Source organism: Astatotilapia calliptera, chromosome 11, assembly GCF_964374335.1.
Source record: "Astatotilapia calliptera chromosome 11, fAstCal68.1, whole genome shotgun sequence".
NCBI lineage: Eukaryota > Metazoa > Chordata > Actinopteri > Cichliformes > Cichlidae > Astatotilapia > Astatotilapia calliptera.
This window is the reverse complement of record NC_137432.1, coordinates 18,375,273-18,389,437: the sequence shown is the minus strand read 5'-3', so window position 1 is coordinate 18,389,437 and position 14,165 is coordinate 18,375,273. Positions and strand designations below refer to the sequence as shown.

The 14,165-nt window shown below is 41.3% G+C and overlaps 1 protein-coding gene across 9 annotated transcripts in view; it reads right to left on the bottom strand.

Moving 5' to 3' along the window:
• Positions 1 to 259: 259 nt before the first annotated feature.
• The window catches only part of oxr1a (oxidation resistance 1a), a 182,919-nt gene continuing 169,013 nt past the window's right edge, over positions 260 to 14,165 (bottom strand). For 8 of the 9 annotated variants that reach the window (XM_026184156.2, XM_026184158.2, XM_080307880.1 and 5 more), the window contains 8 exons: positions 12,964 to 13,129; positions 10,752 to 10,917; positions 7,715 to 7,795; positions 6,210 to 6,332; positions 3,757 to 3,909; positions 3,562 to 3,657; positions 2,806 to 2,879; positions 260 to 2,374 (listed from right to left, as the gene is read on the bottom strand). In XM_026184156.2, the coding sequence (XP_026039941.1) occupies positions 2,239 to 2,374; positions 2,806 to 2,879; positions 3,562 to 3,657; positions 3,757 to 3,909; positions 6,210 to 6,332; positions 7,715 to 7,795; positions 10,752 to 10,917; positions 12,964 to 13,129 (995 nt within the window). In that variant the 3' untranslated portion in view covers positions 260 to 2,238. The remainder of the gene's footprint in view (positions 2,375 to 2,805; positions 2,880 to 3,561; positions 3,658 to 3,756; positions 3,910 to 6,209; positions 6,333 to 7,714; positions 7,796 to 10,751; positions 10,918 to 12,963; positions 13,130 to 14,165) is intronic. The other variant, XM_026184160.2, reaches the window with a different exon arrangement.

Here is a 14,165-nt window from a genome sequence, read left to right as displayed (position 1 = left end):
AATTGGTCAGTCTAGTTGCATAACTTAGCTTTAAAAGTATTTCTCCCCGAGTAGCTGCACCAGGTAACACTGAAACACGATCATGACAAGACAAAGTTTATGATTTTGCATTCAACACGTAGCAACTAATAATCTGAAACTGCATGAGTGTCATTACCACAGTGGCACACTCCAGACAGCAAACACCTGCAACCTTATCCTTATCAATCGGTGCAGCCTTAACCACACGAAAGACAAAAAATTAAAACAGAAAACAAGGTTAGAACAATTACTTCAGCTTTATTGGTATTTATACATCACTGGTACATCATAGTCTGGTGAAAGAATTGGAAGAATTATCCATATTATTCTTTGTGACTTTCCACGAGGACACAAATACTGGCGTGGAAGACCAGAAAGGGGGCGGGAGAAAGCGTCACGGCAAGGGGAGGGTCATGTAATGTACACGTTCCTTCACCCGCCATCATCTGTCTGCATACCTACCTGTAGCTACTGGGACTCACCTGGCGGCCAAACGTGAGGAGCAAAACCGAAGCCTGCTAACACATTTAACCACATTCAACCCTTCTTCCTTCTTCCATTGTGTCATTTTTCCTTTTAGACACAGTAAAAGGGCTTACCCCTGTTGATGTAGGTAGCAGCAAGCTTTCTATTAACAGTTAACATCTTAATGATCTATTTAATAATAATAAAAAAAACAAAAGGTACTGTACAACTACTGCTAAGAAAACCTAAGAACCTGGCCTTATCGCTTTTACACCAGATTAAAGTGCTAGAAGCAACCCATCAATCCACACTTTATTTTATATATATATATATATATATTTATAGCAGTATGTATTTATAGATATCTATCTATATATATATATATATATTAGGAACAAATCTACTATTTTAACATTAATTTACAGGGTAATATACATTATATAGTAACAGCTGAAATATCAGCACAAATATAATCACTGTCACACTCAACAGCAAAATATATATATATGATTATATAAACATATATAATCATATATACCAATATATAATTGTCATATATGCATGTAAAACAGTTAAACACGTCTCAGGCTCTTCAAACGATACCCAGAAAAAGCAAGTGTGTATCAAGACGTAAAAGCTTTACAAGTCTTCTCTCTTGAAAGAGCGACAGGCGGCGAAGAAATTGCCACGACCTGCGGGTTATTTGAGGTCACAGGACAGTTATTTTGCATATTCCACAAATCTATTGCAACACGTTACTGTCTACAAACAGTACAGCCAGCATCCTGCGAGAGGAGCCGGTGTTAGCTGGACTCACACATACACCCACTGAACAGAACATTACGACGATGGGTGATCTGATTATAGCTATGTGCTTTCAGATGGTGTGCTATGACAGTGAACAACAGGAGGACTACAATACACGATACTCTATAAGTTTAGCCTCAGAGGACAACCAAAAACTGTACTGTACTGTGAAAACACTACCCCGCCCCAAAAAACTACACACACACAGCAAATATTCTCCCTTCTCTGAGTCGAGTGTCATCGTATCCTGCTGCTGATGTGTTTTGTATGCGCGTGTTTACCACAAATCACCACTTGTACTGTTGACAGTCCGCCATCGCCAAGAGGAATGGAATGTGTTCAGGTTGCGTCTCTCCTAACTTTGTCTCCCTTTGTCAAAACTGAGAGCACAGTGAGTAACGTCCTACCGAACCAAGGAGATTTTCGGGGGTCTGATAGGGTGCAGGGGGGTGGGGGACTCCTTGAGGTTCCGTAAAGGTCTAATGCACAATGTGGGGCACCTCTCTCTTCTTGCAGCAGTCCCAAACCTTAGCCACCATCATCTTCACCACCTCTGAATGGAGAGGAGCTCCGACGGTCCTCTTCAGTCATCCCCGCCCCGATTCCCTCCCGTCATTCCTCACATACAGCCTCATATTAGCGACACTTTATTCACTTCCCCCTACTCTGCAAAGATGCTGCACAAGGCTGTAACAAGATACACACAAAGGTCATTTTTCACAAAGAAAAAACAAAAAAGAAAAAGAAAGAAGAGAAAAAGCTCTGTAATAACTGCAGTAGTAACGCACAACAAGCATCCAATAGCTGGCTTCCAGCCTGGGGAGCCCTGGTGATGTGCAGTTAGGTTTGGGACGTTGCCATTGTTCTATAGGACTCCTACTCACTTTTTTTTTTTTTTTGCCCTGTTCCAGGACTTGTTTTTCCCCCCTGTGTTGCACGGTTTGATTATTCAAAAGCCCAAATCTCTATGTCCTGTACATAAAAATCCTCTTTTTTTGAGAGCATAGGGTTCCCAAATGTTTTACAGGAGTGGCTCCTGCCGTGGTAAAGGTCTCCGTCCAGCCACAGGCCAAACTCCCCACTACAGAAGAAAGAAGAAAATACATTAGACAACTTCAAGCCATTTCAGGATCAGCAGTAAAAAGCCTGCGTTTTATCTCAATTTATGCTTTTAACTTGCAGGTGTAAGTGTACTGGGCAAAGTACCAACTACTCAGTGTGATAGCTAACAAATGGCACATACATATACAAATACAACTTATATTACTGATCGTCACCATGACATCAATTATTTTAATCAAAACAAAAGAACGTTTTATATCTGCATGTGATCTTATGAGCTCCGCAAAAGTGCAAATATCTTAATAACACCATTCTTCTAATGCAGTCCACATTTCTGGACATCAGCAGGCTTGTGTCTACTTTATGTCAATCTGAATTTAAATTTGACATGCTGTCATATTTAATTATGACAAATATGTTGCACCAGTGGTCTGTAGATTTCTGGCTCACCTTCCTCCACCAAAAGCTAAGGAGTCCATATCCCCTTTGATAAAGAACATGTTGTCACCGGTCCACTTGTACACCTGCCCATGATACAACAGAGCACATATTAGAAGATACTGTATGACATATTCAGTGATGATATAAGAGAGAAAGAGAAAATGTAAACTAAAAAACACTTATACAGCATATACATCATATTTAATTCTGTGTCTGCTGCTGATGTATGAAATAATTTGTCTCACAAAGCTTTAAACACAACACAAAAGCATATAAAGGTTAAATACCCACCGTGCTAAGTCTCCTATATACACAGCAGGCAAACATGCCTGAGCGGTCCTTTGGAGTGGTTTTTACAGCCACTTCCCATATATAACACAACCATTCTCCTTCTAGGTCTTTGCCAACTCATGAGGGAAATATTTGGCTCCTTAGCTGCTAAATGCTTCTTTCTGTTCACCAACTACTTGCTGACTGACTGGTGCTGAACAGGGAGTGTACACTGGGTTTTAACAGGGCTTTTGCACCAAAAACAGCTGCCTGCTAAAACTGGGAGTGAAGTTACAGAGAACCAAAGCAGTAAAGCTGGTGGCCAGAGAGCTAAAACAAGCTGCTGAAAGCTCTGCAGAGGTGGGGAGAACTGCAGGGTGTGTCGCTATGAGCAAATGCAAACATTAGTTCTCCTCACTCCTCCATTATTGGAGAAGAATATTCATTCAGAAGTGCAAAAAAGTTACAAAATCTAACAGTGACAAAATGTTATACCTCAAACTCTGGATTAAAGGTGAAGAGGAAGGTCTCTCCGGTGCCATAAAAGCCATCGCTGACCTTAAAGGGCTCGGATGCCAGCGCACCAAACACCTGAAGTTATTAAAAAAAAACAAAATGACAACAACAAAAAGGTGATCAGTACCATAACAATGTGCCACTGTGGTTAGCTTCTTAAATTTGGGCGCGTACCTGGCCGTCGCTGTCTTTAATGACCAGGAGCACCGGGGTGTCCTGGGCCTGCATGGATCTGTACAGCGTCTTAATGCTCATGCCGTGCTTTGCAGTGCCAAAGACCAGCGTCCATGGGTACCCGATGGTCCGCGGAGGGAGATTCCTGGCAAGCTGTGTGCGGGGAAAATAAATTTAAAAATACAGAGATGAAAAAGGAAGGGAAAAAAATGAAAGAAAGAAAATGAAACACAGAAAGGCCACAGCCACCAACGCTCAATTACATCTGCGGTGACCTTTTAACACTCTCTGGCGTTTAAGGAGGAGTAACAGGGCTGAAAACAGTGAGAGCAGTCTCAAGAGAAAGAGAGGCCCAGCAGACCCTGAGAGAGCACGCTGCCCTGCTGCTGACTGACTCGAGGATTAACGGCGGCTGTGGTGTATGGGGAGATAATGCCGACAAGGCGCCGGAGGAGCGGTACAACTTATGTCTCATTTTAATGGACAGATAAAACAGACACTGACTAAAACATGGAATTAAAGTGACAACTTTTTACTGCTATACAGAACAAGGACCTTTAAATGTTCTGTTCACGCTCAAACAATTCCTCAGTCCCTTTTGGCATTTTTCTTGTTGGATCAGCACTTGCTCCAGTGGTGGAGCTGCAGCAGTCATATAATCAGCAGGCTGGGAATGAAGCCACGATTAGGCGAGGCCTGACTCAGCTCACCTCTGCACTGCTTTGAGCCAGGCCTGAGCCCCGAGCTCTGTCCGCAGGGTGATTAAAGAAAGCTTGCATATTGGCACTCTATTGGTTAATAAGCCAAGTGGGACTAATTTGGAGCTCTGGGTGTGTGTTAACTTGCAGTGCCTGCAAGGCACACAGTACACCTAACAACAACATGAAAGGTTGGTGACTTGGATGTCTGTTTCATGCATTTCTCTTTCATCTTTGTCACCGCTTATTTCTAACTCTTTGCGTTGGCAGGATTAACAAACCAAATCTACCTGAAATCATCCGGAACACAATAAATAAAAGAGAACATGTTGATTCCTGCTTTGAATGAGCAAACTATCCAGTTCATGTTTCAGCGCCTAATGTAAAGCGTCCTGATTTTCAAGTGGCTGTCGTCCTGAGATCACAATTTGTAAGTTAGACCGCCATGAAACTTTACACACGTACTTTACAGCTTAATCAATACTATGATACTGATAACATTTATTAAATCAGCGTTTTTCATGGAAGGAATGTAACATTAACCTGAGGAATGGCCAGGTTATAACCAGTCAAAACTAATGAGATTTCACTGCTAAATCCTCACAATAACTTTTATGTTAAAATTCTTATCACCTGCACTAGGAGTCTGGACCTGTACTGACAATATATATTAAAGCCAGTCACCAGCTGGTCACCTGCTCATTTTTACTGGTTACCTAAATTTTAGCTTTAGCATTTTAGCTAGAGTTAAGAAAACATCATCTACTGTGGATCCAACAATTATTTTTTAGATTCTCATCTCTATATGATATTTAGAGAAACAACAATTGCAAGTATATGTTACTAATGTCCAGGGTGGAAAGAAAGCTAATCTACAAAAGAAGTCAAAGCAGCAGTAGCTGACACCCAAAGGTATATTTTAAGGCTTTCGTGTTAGTGTTTAGTTTTCCACTAACTGACAAAGCTTTGAATGGACAGCAGTACTCTCTGTGATGACATCATAAACATTGTAACAGGGATATCGTACAAATGTTGGTCACTGAAAATAAGCACTTGACAAAAATCAGGCGATTTGTTTGTCGGTGCTGTTGCTTCTGCTCAGTGTATCCACCTACCCACCTAACAAATGCTACTAAACTTATTCAAGCAGTGAATGAATCCTTTTCCCAAACACACAGTTGGAAATCAAGACTGCAAGGTAGCTCTATGAACTGATGACTTAATTTGTTTGGGTGCTACGACATTTTGAAAGTAAAACAAATCCTCAGTTTTTTACATGTCAGATTTCCAGCCTGACACAACACACAGGCGTCTCACAGAGATTTAAAGACTAAGATGAAGAAAAAAAACAAACAAAAACATTTAATGCTAATCATTATCAAATCATAAGAAATTTCTAAATATTCTGTGGTTTCCATTTTGTATCTGTAAAAACAAAAACTAAAAAGCTTACTGCCAAGCCTACTGAGTTATAATGAAAACAGGGAATCTATTATATTCACTTTCAACATACACTAGACAGTGGGACTATTTTCATCAGTTGACACGCCTGTGTATTTACAGTAACAATTGCACAGGTAACACTAACATGGAATAAAAGACAGCATCAATGTTCATTATAACAAAGGAACAGGCTACCCGGATAACAAAAGAGGAACAGGCATGTGCTCTTAGTTTTGGATTGTTGTTGGAAAAATATTAAGTTTAGAATACCGTCAAGTTGCATGAGATGAGATTTTCTGCAGCAGCACTTACTTTCTCTATCTGGTCGGCCTCCAGGAGTTCGCTGGGTTCTCTGAGGTTGGGTTTGAACGTGTCGGGCTCCAGCTCAGTTTTGACCGCGCCATGTTTAGAGTTCACCTCTTCCTTGGTGGTAATCTACAAGCACAAATACTTGTTAGAGATGCACTGACAAGACGAGCTGCACTTCCAAAGAGCTCTGATACTGGATGCGTTCAAAATAGCTACGGTCTTCCAGTTGCTACTTTTCGTAAAAGGGCAATGACATGACCGGCTTTACTAGTCAGGCTGTCTACTAACTTCCAACAGACATCTGTGATCTGCTGAGGCTACAAAAAAATTGGACAGGAAAGTATTAAAAAAAGACAACAACGTAGAACTAGATAACCAACTCCACAAAGCATAACAAGTTCAGCTAAACAGGCTGGGCGATAGAGGAAAGATGGGGAAAAATAGCTTCTTAACTATAACTCAATCTCACTAACAAAATGTACATTTTTCCTCCATTTGGGGGCTTTTCATTGTAGCCGTTGTCCTGCCAAAATTACAAATGCAGTGTTTGCTAGCAACACACTGATAATCCAACAATGTGATGATGACAGCTGAATATCTTCCTGCCACTCTCTGATGCCAGATGACTAGGATCAGTTTGGCACAAGTGGGAGAAGCATTGCAGAGACACTGTCTGGGAGAAGAGAATGCTAAGTGAATAGGAAATCGACCCAATGAATAATTTGCACTCCTATGTTTGACATTTTCTCTGACCAGCCGACTGTTTGGGTTATTTATCTTTCTCAATAACAGAGGCTGATTGTGGAGCACTTCGCCACTGATGACTGGGATGCTATCATGTTTCGGTCCCCATTCAAATGAGGCCTGCCTGCATTGTCCTCAGAGAACATCATTCATCCTGTCAGGGGAGTCTTACTTCAACCCTCTTTCCAATTCGCCATCTCTTTGTTCTGCAGTCCTTCAATGTCTCTCGATTAGTCCTAAGGCAGGCTGCGCTCTTTACATTCAGCTCATTTGAGTAGTACAGGCAATTTGTATTTTCGAAAAAAGTTCTACAATAAAACCCCATCTGTGTGTTTCCTGTATACAATCTACATATCCATATAGAGCTAGCGACACTGATCTACCAGACTGATCTAGTGGAATGAAGACTAAAAATGTTCACCGAGTCTAAAAAGAAGCCTGACGCATGAAGATAAGGCTGCTGTGACGTGAAAACCTCATCGCTACGAACAACCTGTCTGTAATGGAATGATAAAAACTATTTTCAGTCGACTGCTCAACAAGTTATTGCCAATGTTTGGCGTCTAACAAGCTTTGAAGAGAATATGTGAGCTGAAAGTACTACATTTATGTTTACTTAAAGCAACAGGGGCATCAGGAACAGGAATAGCAGCAGCAGCAGCAGCAAGTAAAGCTTCAGTGGGGAGTCTAAAATAGACCGTGTTGGTGCAGCAGATTTGGGCAGAGTGAAGAAAGAGGGGGCAGACGGGGTTTGGTCAGGGCACCTGGAGTCGTTTGCAGAGCGAGCGCAGATCTTCGCTGTTTAGCGCATCGATCCGACGGTGGTACTCCGTCAAAGACACTACCTGGTAGTACAAAAACAGGAACAGGTGGAACATAAAACTCTGCCACTTCTAATGCTGACCATGGGGAGAAAAAAAGTTGAGTTTTGGAAGTCAGTGTGCGCTCAATGTACACTCCTCTGTTCCAAGAAGGTTTGTGTTTGAGCTTTGAATAAACAAACTTAACAAAATGTTTACTTTGGGTAAAAGAGAAGGGGTTGGCGTCTTTCAGAGCACTCAGTCGTTTTGCATGTTTGTGTAACGTAATCAATAAAACTTTCCTACTAGATTGATTTGGTTATATTAAGTATTAACTTGAACCAAACATCGCTACACTGGAAAGGAAAGCACAAGCAAGAGAGAGACTGAGACAGAGCAGGAGTGAGAGGGCTCCTTAGAAGTTACACTAGATTTTGGATGTGTGAACATACAGTGATAACAACAGAAACAGCTGTGGTCTGACTGCTGCAACACGGTTTGCTGGAAATCACAATCCACCAAACTACAACTCAGACAGACCAACACAACACAGTGACCTACTAAGCATGGCTTCATTCCAACAAAGTTCCACCCAACAGACAGCTGCAGCCTCCAATAATCCCCTATGTCTCAGCAGAGGGAAGAGACTCGTGTGTGAGATCACAAACAAACAGTCATCTAAACACTCTCAGAGATCTCTCTTACAATCATGAACACCGTGAGAGCCTCTTTTCATTAATTTTTCACACAGCTTAGATAATCTTCTAGTCACCTCGTTGCTACAAGTGTAAATAACTTTTTAGTAAGAGGCTACCTTTATACAAGTCTCAATAATGCAGCAGGAGTGGTAAAAGACAGCCCTCATAAAAAACGCATCTCTGCTAACCTTCACCTGCAGCTAAGGGCACTTTGGTAAGACTGAACCTGAAAACGGGCAAGCTAGTAGCACGTTAGCTTGGAGGGGCTGCGGCAGACTCAGACGTGACTGAAATGATGACCTGGAGCGATCAATGTCAGAGGAAACAATAATTTAAAAAAAAAAAAAAAAAAAAAAGACAGGTCAGTGATTGAATTTTACCAGTGTGATAAAACAAGTGGCTAAATGAAAGGCAGAAGTACGGTTTATGAAACTGAGGGAAAAAGTCAAATAGCGTAACTTTAAATAAACAGGGGTATGACTACAGAGCTGGATCCTCCATATGTCACCTGGGTCTGGAAACTTTCGCACCCCGTACAGAGCAGCGCACATCCTCGCTGGCCAAAAGAGACAGACAACGGATATGAGCTCTGTCCTGACTGCCAAACAGTGGTCACATAGTAGCCACTTTGTTAAACACCAGTCACTAAACTGCACCGGGTCAAGCTAAAGGGCTAGCAGGCTAGTTAGCCTTGCTAGCGACTTAGCGGCATGCTAATAATAATAACAACAATAACAGAAAGCAGGGATATACAATGGTGTAGACAGAAAACATGAAGTAAGCGACATACACAGGTGTACTTAGGGGTCAGCTGTTTCTCTTGCTCCTTCACCCTCCTAGAAAACATTTCCTGTCGAACTGGGCGAGGTTAAAGCTGGAAAGTCATATTAGTGATCCCTTAAGTTTTCCCAGTGTAGCCCCGAGTTGGTATTGAGCCTGACAGCCCGCTTGACTAAAATAGAAACACTTTTCCCCCCAAAGGGGTCTCTACTCCGTGTGAGTTGTGTGACACTGCTAACATCCAATAACAACACGGGTTGGGAGGAGACCCGGTTTCCTATTGGATAAAAAACGATGATGCCATCCCCTAACTGACAAAATTTAAAGATACAGTACAGCAATATTTCAGGAGGTATACACTTGTATATTTTAAAGATTTCTGAGTGATAACAAAAAGAAAACATTAAAGTGTATTACATATATTATAAAGTTAAAAAATATATATTTAACTAAAACAAATACAATTAAATGTAAAGCTGCTTTAAAAGTCTGTTTTGTCAGTCTTGCATTAAAAACAAACACAAAACTACTAGTTGAATATCCATAACATCGCGCTGTGAAAAAGACATTGCTCAGGTTCCTATTTACTGATTCTGTAATGGATCGTGTAGCCTCTGTTTGCCAGAAGCCCAGGGAGAAACAAATCAGTCCACTTTGTTTCCTACATCATTTATTTACATTCAAAGTTAAATGTACCCCCATGTATCAAATTCTTCACACAATGAATTCATCCTTTCATTATCCACAGGGCTGTCTGAAGTCTCATTTGACCAAATCTCATTCACTCTGCAGAGGCTAACAGCCCTCTCCTCTGCACTTTCTACTATCACTTCTGTAAATCTAGACTAAAGACACTATGAATAGCAAGTTTTGCAAAGAAGGAAGGACTAACATCTGTGCCACTTTTTTTTTTGATTGGGGGGGACTTTTAACAACTCAAACAGCACGAGCAACTCATAATGGTGTTTTTGCCATTCAGCAAAAGACATTGTGAAAGGCTGACAAACAGGAGTGACAGTCACACAACATGTGGTGAAGCTACAATACAGCGACTGAGAAGAATCAACAATTACACAAACATGCAAAACACTTTGGTTGGAAGTTCAGAGAAGCGCAATTCCAAGCAAAGCAAGTGTTCACACGTCTTGAAGAATTTACACGTGATAGAAAACAGACACAAAAAAATTTACAGTTAAACCAAGAAATGTGCAGTGGTACCCAGAGGTGCAAAATATAGAAGCAGAATACAAAACTGAGGCTCAACAAGTACACATCTCAAATGGTAGCACACATTACGTTTACACTATGCATTGCATAATGAAAGCAAATTAATGTTATTTAACATTTAATTTAACATATATAACAATAAAGAGCAATTTTAACACATACGATCGTTTGCTTCACAGGATATGGATTAAAGCACAGTGGAGAACTCACTTAATCCATGTCCGCTTGGCTCATGACAACACAACATGTGCACTTTTAGTAAAGTGAAGAAACTGTTTTAGCTGTGTTGACCTTACCTCCCACTCCTTGACGTTGAGATCGGTGATGGGCTCATGCTCATTTGTTTCCTTCACCTCATTCTTCTTGACAACCCTAAAGCCAGGCTCCTGTCCCATCCCTCCGACCCCCTCACCGTACATGTCTGGGCTCCACTGCATGAAGAATACATACAGGTGGTCTGACCTGCAAGAGACAGTCAACACAACATTCACATATTATTATCCTATATGGCAAATGTGTTTGCTAACAGCTACTTACTTTCATATTATGGGAACCGTGCTACACTAGAACTTATCTGACGTCCTTTTTTTTTTTTTAAGTGGCCACCATCTCTTGGAAAAGACGACTGGATTCTTAGCTGCTAAGAATCCGGTTAGTTGGTGTCTTTGCCATTCTACCATGTAGGGCAGGTAGTATGGAGCAGATTTATCGGAGTGGGTGGGGTGCTTTTTTAAGAGATCAATGTAAGCCATATGATTGAACCAAAAGACTAAAGTTACACGTGCCAAAATAAAGGAAAGCAAAACAAATCAAAAAGATAAGAGAACCTGCAGAAGTTGCAAAGTTTTTCATCTTTCACTTTACATGCAGTGACACTCGTCCACTCTACATAGACAGAGCAGCTTTAAGTAGAGACATCAGTGGTCAGTCTCTCAACAATGTGGCAACCATTGTGCCCCCTCCCCTCTCATGTTGGAGACAGAAGAGGAAATCGCTCGATGTCAACCATGCAAACAACTGAAAATATCAAATAACACATGAAGAAGTTGCAAACAAAAACAGGACACAGCCTTTGTTGTGCACTGCTCGGGTTGGTATAGAGAAAGAGCTGTGACAGAGACACGCTGTTGGGCTCTATTCAGTGCTATAGTTGTGTATGGTTCATTCAGTACCCTCCTTTTCTACCAACAGCTATGCAAAAACACTTAAAGACACATCATCCAGGTCGCAGCACATCTGGGTCAAACTACAAAGAGACTAGCAGCGTATAATGAAAAGCACAGTTGGCAGCTATTGTTGTTAATGAAGAACACAGCAACACCTTAGCCTGGTTTCAAAAATTAGTAAGTGGCATGTATTTTAATACTAGCTTTGAATCTGCCATATCCCTGGGCGATTAATCATGAAAGTAACGAGCATCACAGCAAACTTGTTGCTATCAGGTGGGGAATAGTGTAGCTAAGCATTAAAAAAACAAAACAAAACAGGGCTTTAACGGGCAAGATTTTACAAGTTCAGAACGAACAATGATGGCAGGGAAGTTTCTGCACTCAAGACACTCAACACATTGCATGATGAGGCCATGATTATGGTACCATGACTAAATAAAAGAGACAGGCCTGTTTATCTGACTCAAATGTGATTAGCAGCCTGGATGAGTGCCACGATGCTGCAGTAAAACTATAGAAAAATACTAAGAGCAGAAGTAGCTCTGTGCAGCATTTTTGTCTCCTTACTTTTAAAAGGAGTCCTAAAGTATCCACAAACCAGCGACCCTGCAGTCCAGTCTGTCAAAAAAATGACCCTTTTTTTTACATTTTAAAGAAAATTGACTTATTAAATGAAACTATTAGTTCAATTGGGATTAACACGCCAAATAAACCAATTACAAGGAATTGGACTGGAAGCACACAGTTTCTTGTGATATGTCGCCTTTCAGTGTGAACCGCTCTAATGTAATTACGACTACTGCTGACTTGGCAGGAACTGTACATCCACACTGATCTTGGAAAAACTCATCAACAAGCCGAGGCTATTTTCAGCTGACGTGAAACATTACAGATTTCGGGTCAGGAAAAGTTCATGAACACATTCATGGGTATTCTGAGAACACAAATCATGGGCTTTTGGAAAGAAATAAGACAATCAGTCGCGTGTGTGCCCCTGCGTTTCCCTGCAGAGTGAATAAATAATAAATCATCTTGCTGTCTAGCACAGGCGGCAAAGGGAAACGGGCACAAGCCACAGTGGGAGTTGGATCTGACACTGAAAGCATGTTTGATTGGTTTCAAATATTAAAGGCAGTGGAGGTTAGGTGGCTGAGCTATTGTTGTTTGTTAGGGATATAAAAGGATCATAAAGGCTCACTTTACATTGTTTCTATCTCAGATACTTCAGTATTAGCTGTACGGTTTTAAAACCTGTTATTTTGACTACTATAAACCTCATAAACTTGCACTGAAACACACTGTGCTAAGCAGTAGCAGGAGGTGTAGCAGAGATACTGACCTTTCCTGCGGCACAGCGAACCAGTACTCATGCTTCTTTCCCAGCTGGGCGTACTGCTGCATGGAAGCGCTGGCGTTGGAAACAAATGTCTTCTTCATAGGCTTCCCCACTCGCAGACACAAGAACTTGTGAGAACGATGCTTCCGCCTCTCAGCCGACCCTGTACCTGGACAAGGGATTGATCACATGGTCATAGCATACATATCTTAGCGTGGCTAAATGACTGTTTATTCTACCCTAGCTCTCATTCTTTACTTGAGTTTTAAATGGATCAAGCTGAAAAGAAATGTGTTAGCAAGAGTTAGAGTCAGGTCAGTTAGGCTTAGTTAAATATTCTGTATCCAATGACATCTTACAACAAAATACAGCTGCCTAACAAAGTCGCACACTCTTTTTATTAATGGCCTTATTTATGTGACCTAGTTTTCTGTCTTTTATTTACTGGTTACTTCAGCTGGCATTAGTGATTTTGTGGCAGAAACATAGCAGATGACAGAAATAAATAGAGTGGCACACTATAATTGATAGTGACACTGGGCTTCTGCTCATGGTGCATTATCATTGGCCTATTATGAGGCCACAGCCCTGCTAGCCCAATGAAAAGGGCCAGTGTAATATCACCACGGCAGTCATATGGTACGTGCTCCCGATCGGACAGTATGTAACTGGGAAATGATGACAGAAAATAAAGATACATTTTTCAAATGCATTAATTTGATTTGAATCTGCTTGTTTTGGTAGCGGCTGGTGTCACTTGTGTGGGCTGTGCTAATGCACACAGAATAAAAGGGCAGCCCTGCTGAGATGCCCGGGAATTAGAACTGCTTCTGCAGCTCAGCTCTGTGTGCGACAATAATTGCCAGGGAGAAAATGGTAAATCTTTCTCCCACTGTCTCGTCCGCCTTCCTCTCGGGGAGAGAAATCTGCTCGGAATCACAAGTACGTGTTCAGCCAGAGTGGGTTATGTGGACACATGTGAGTCAGTGATAGAGACAGACTCGAGGCCACTGTCGGATAACGAGGCTGCTGCTGCAGTTTTTCAACTGATAATTGTCTACATTTTACAATCCATTTTCCAAATCACAGATGATTTTTTCCGAGGATCTCTTGAGCGCTTAATGTATTTCCCGACTGACATATTGCTGCAGCAAGGTAATCCATCACAGTGAACCCTCAGCTTCCTTTATAAAAAGTTACAGAAA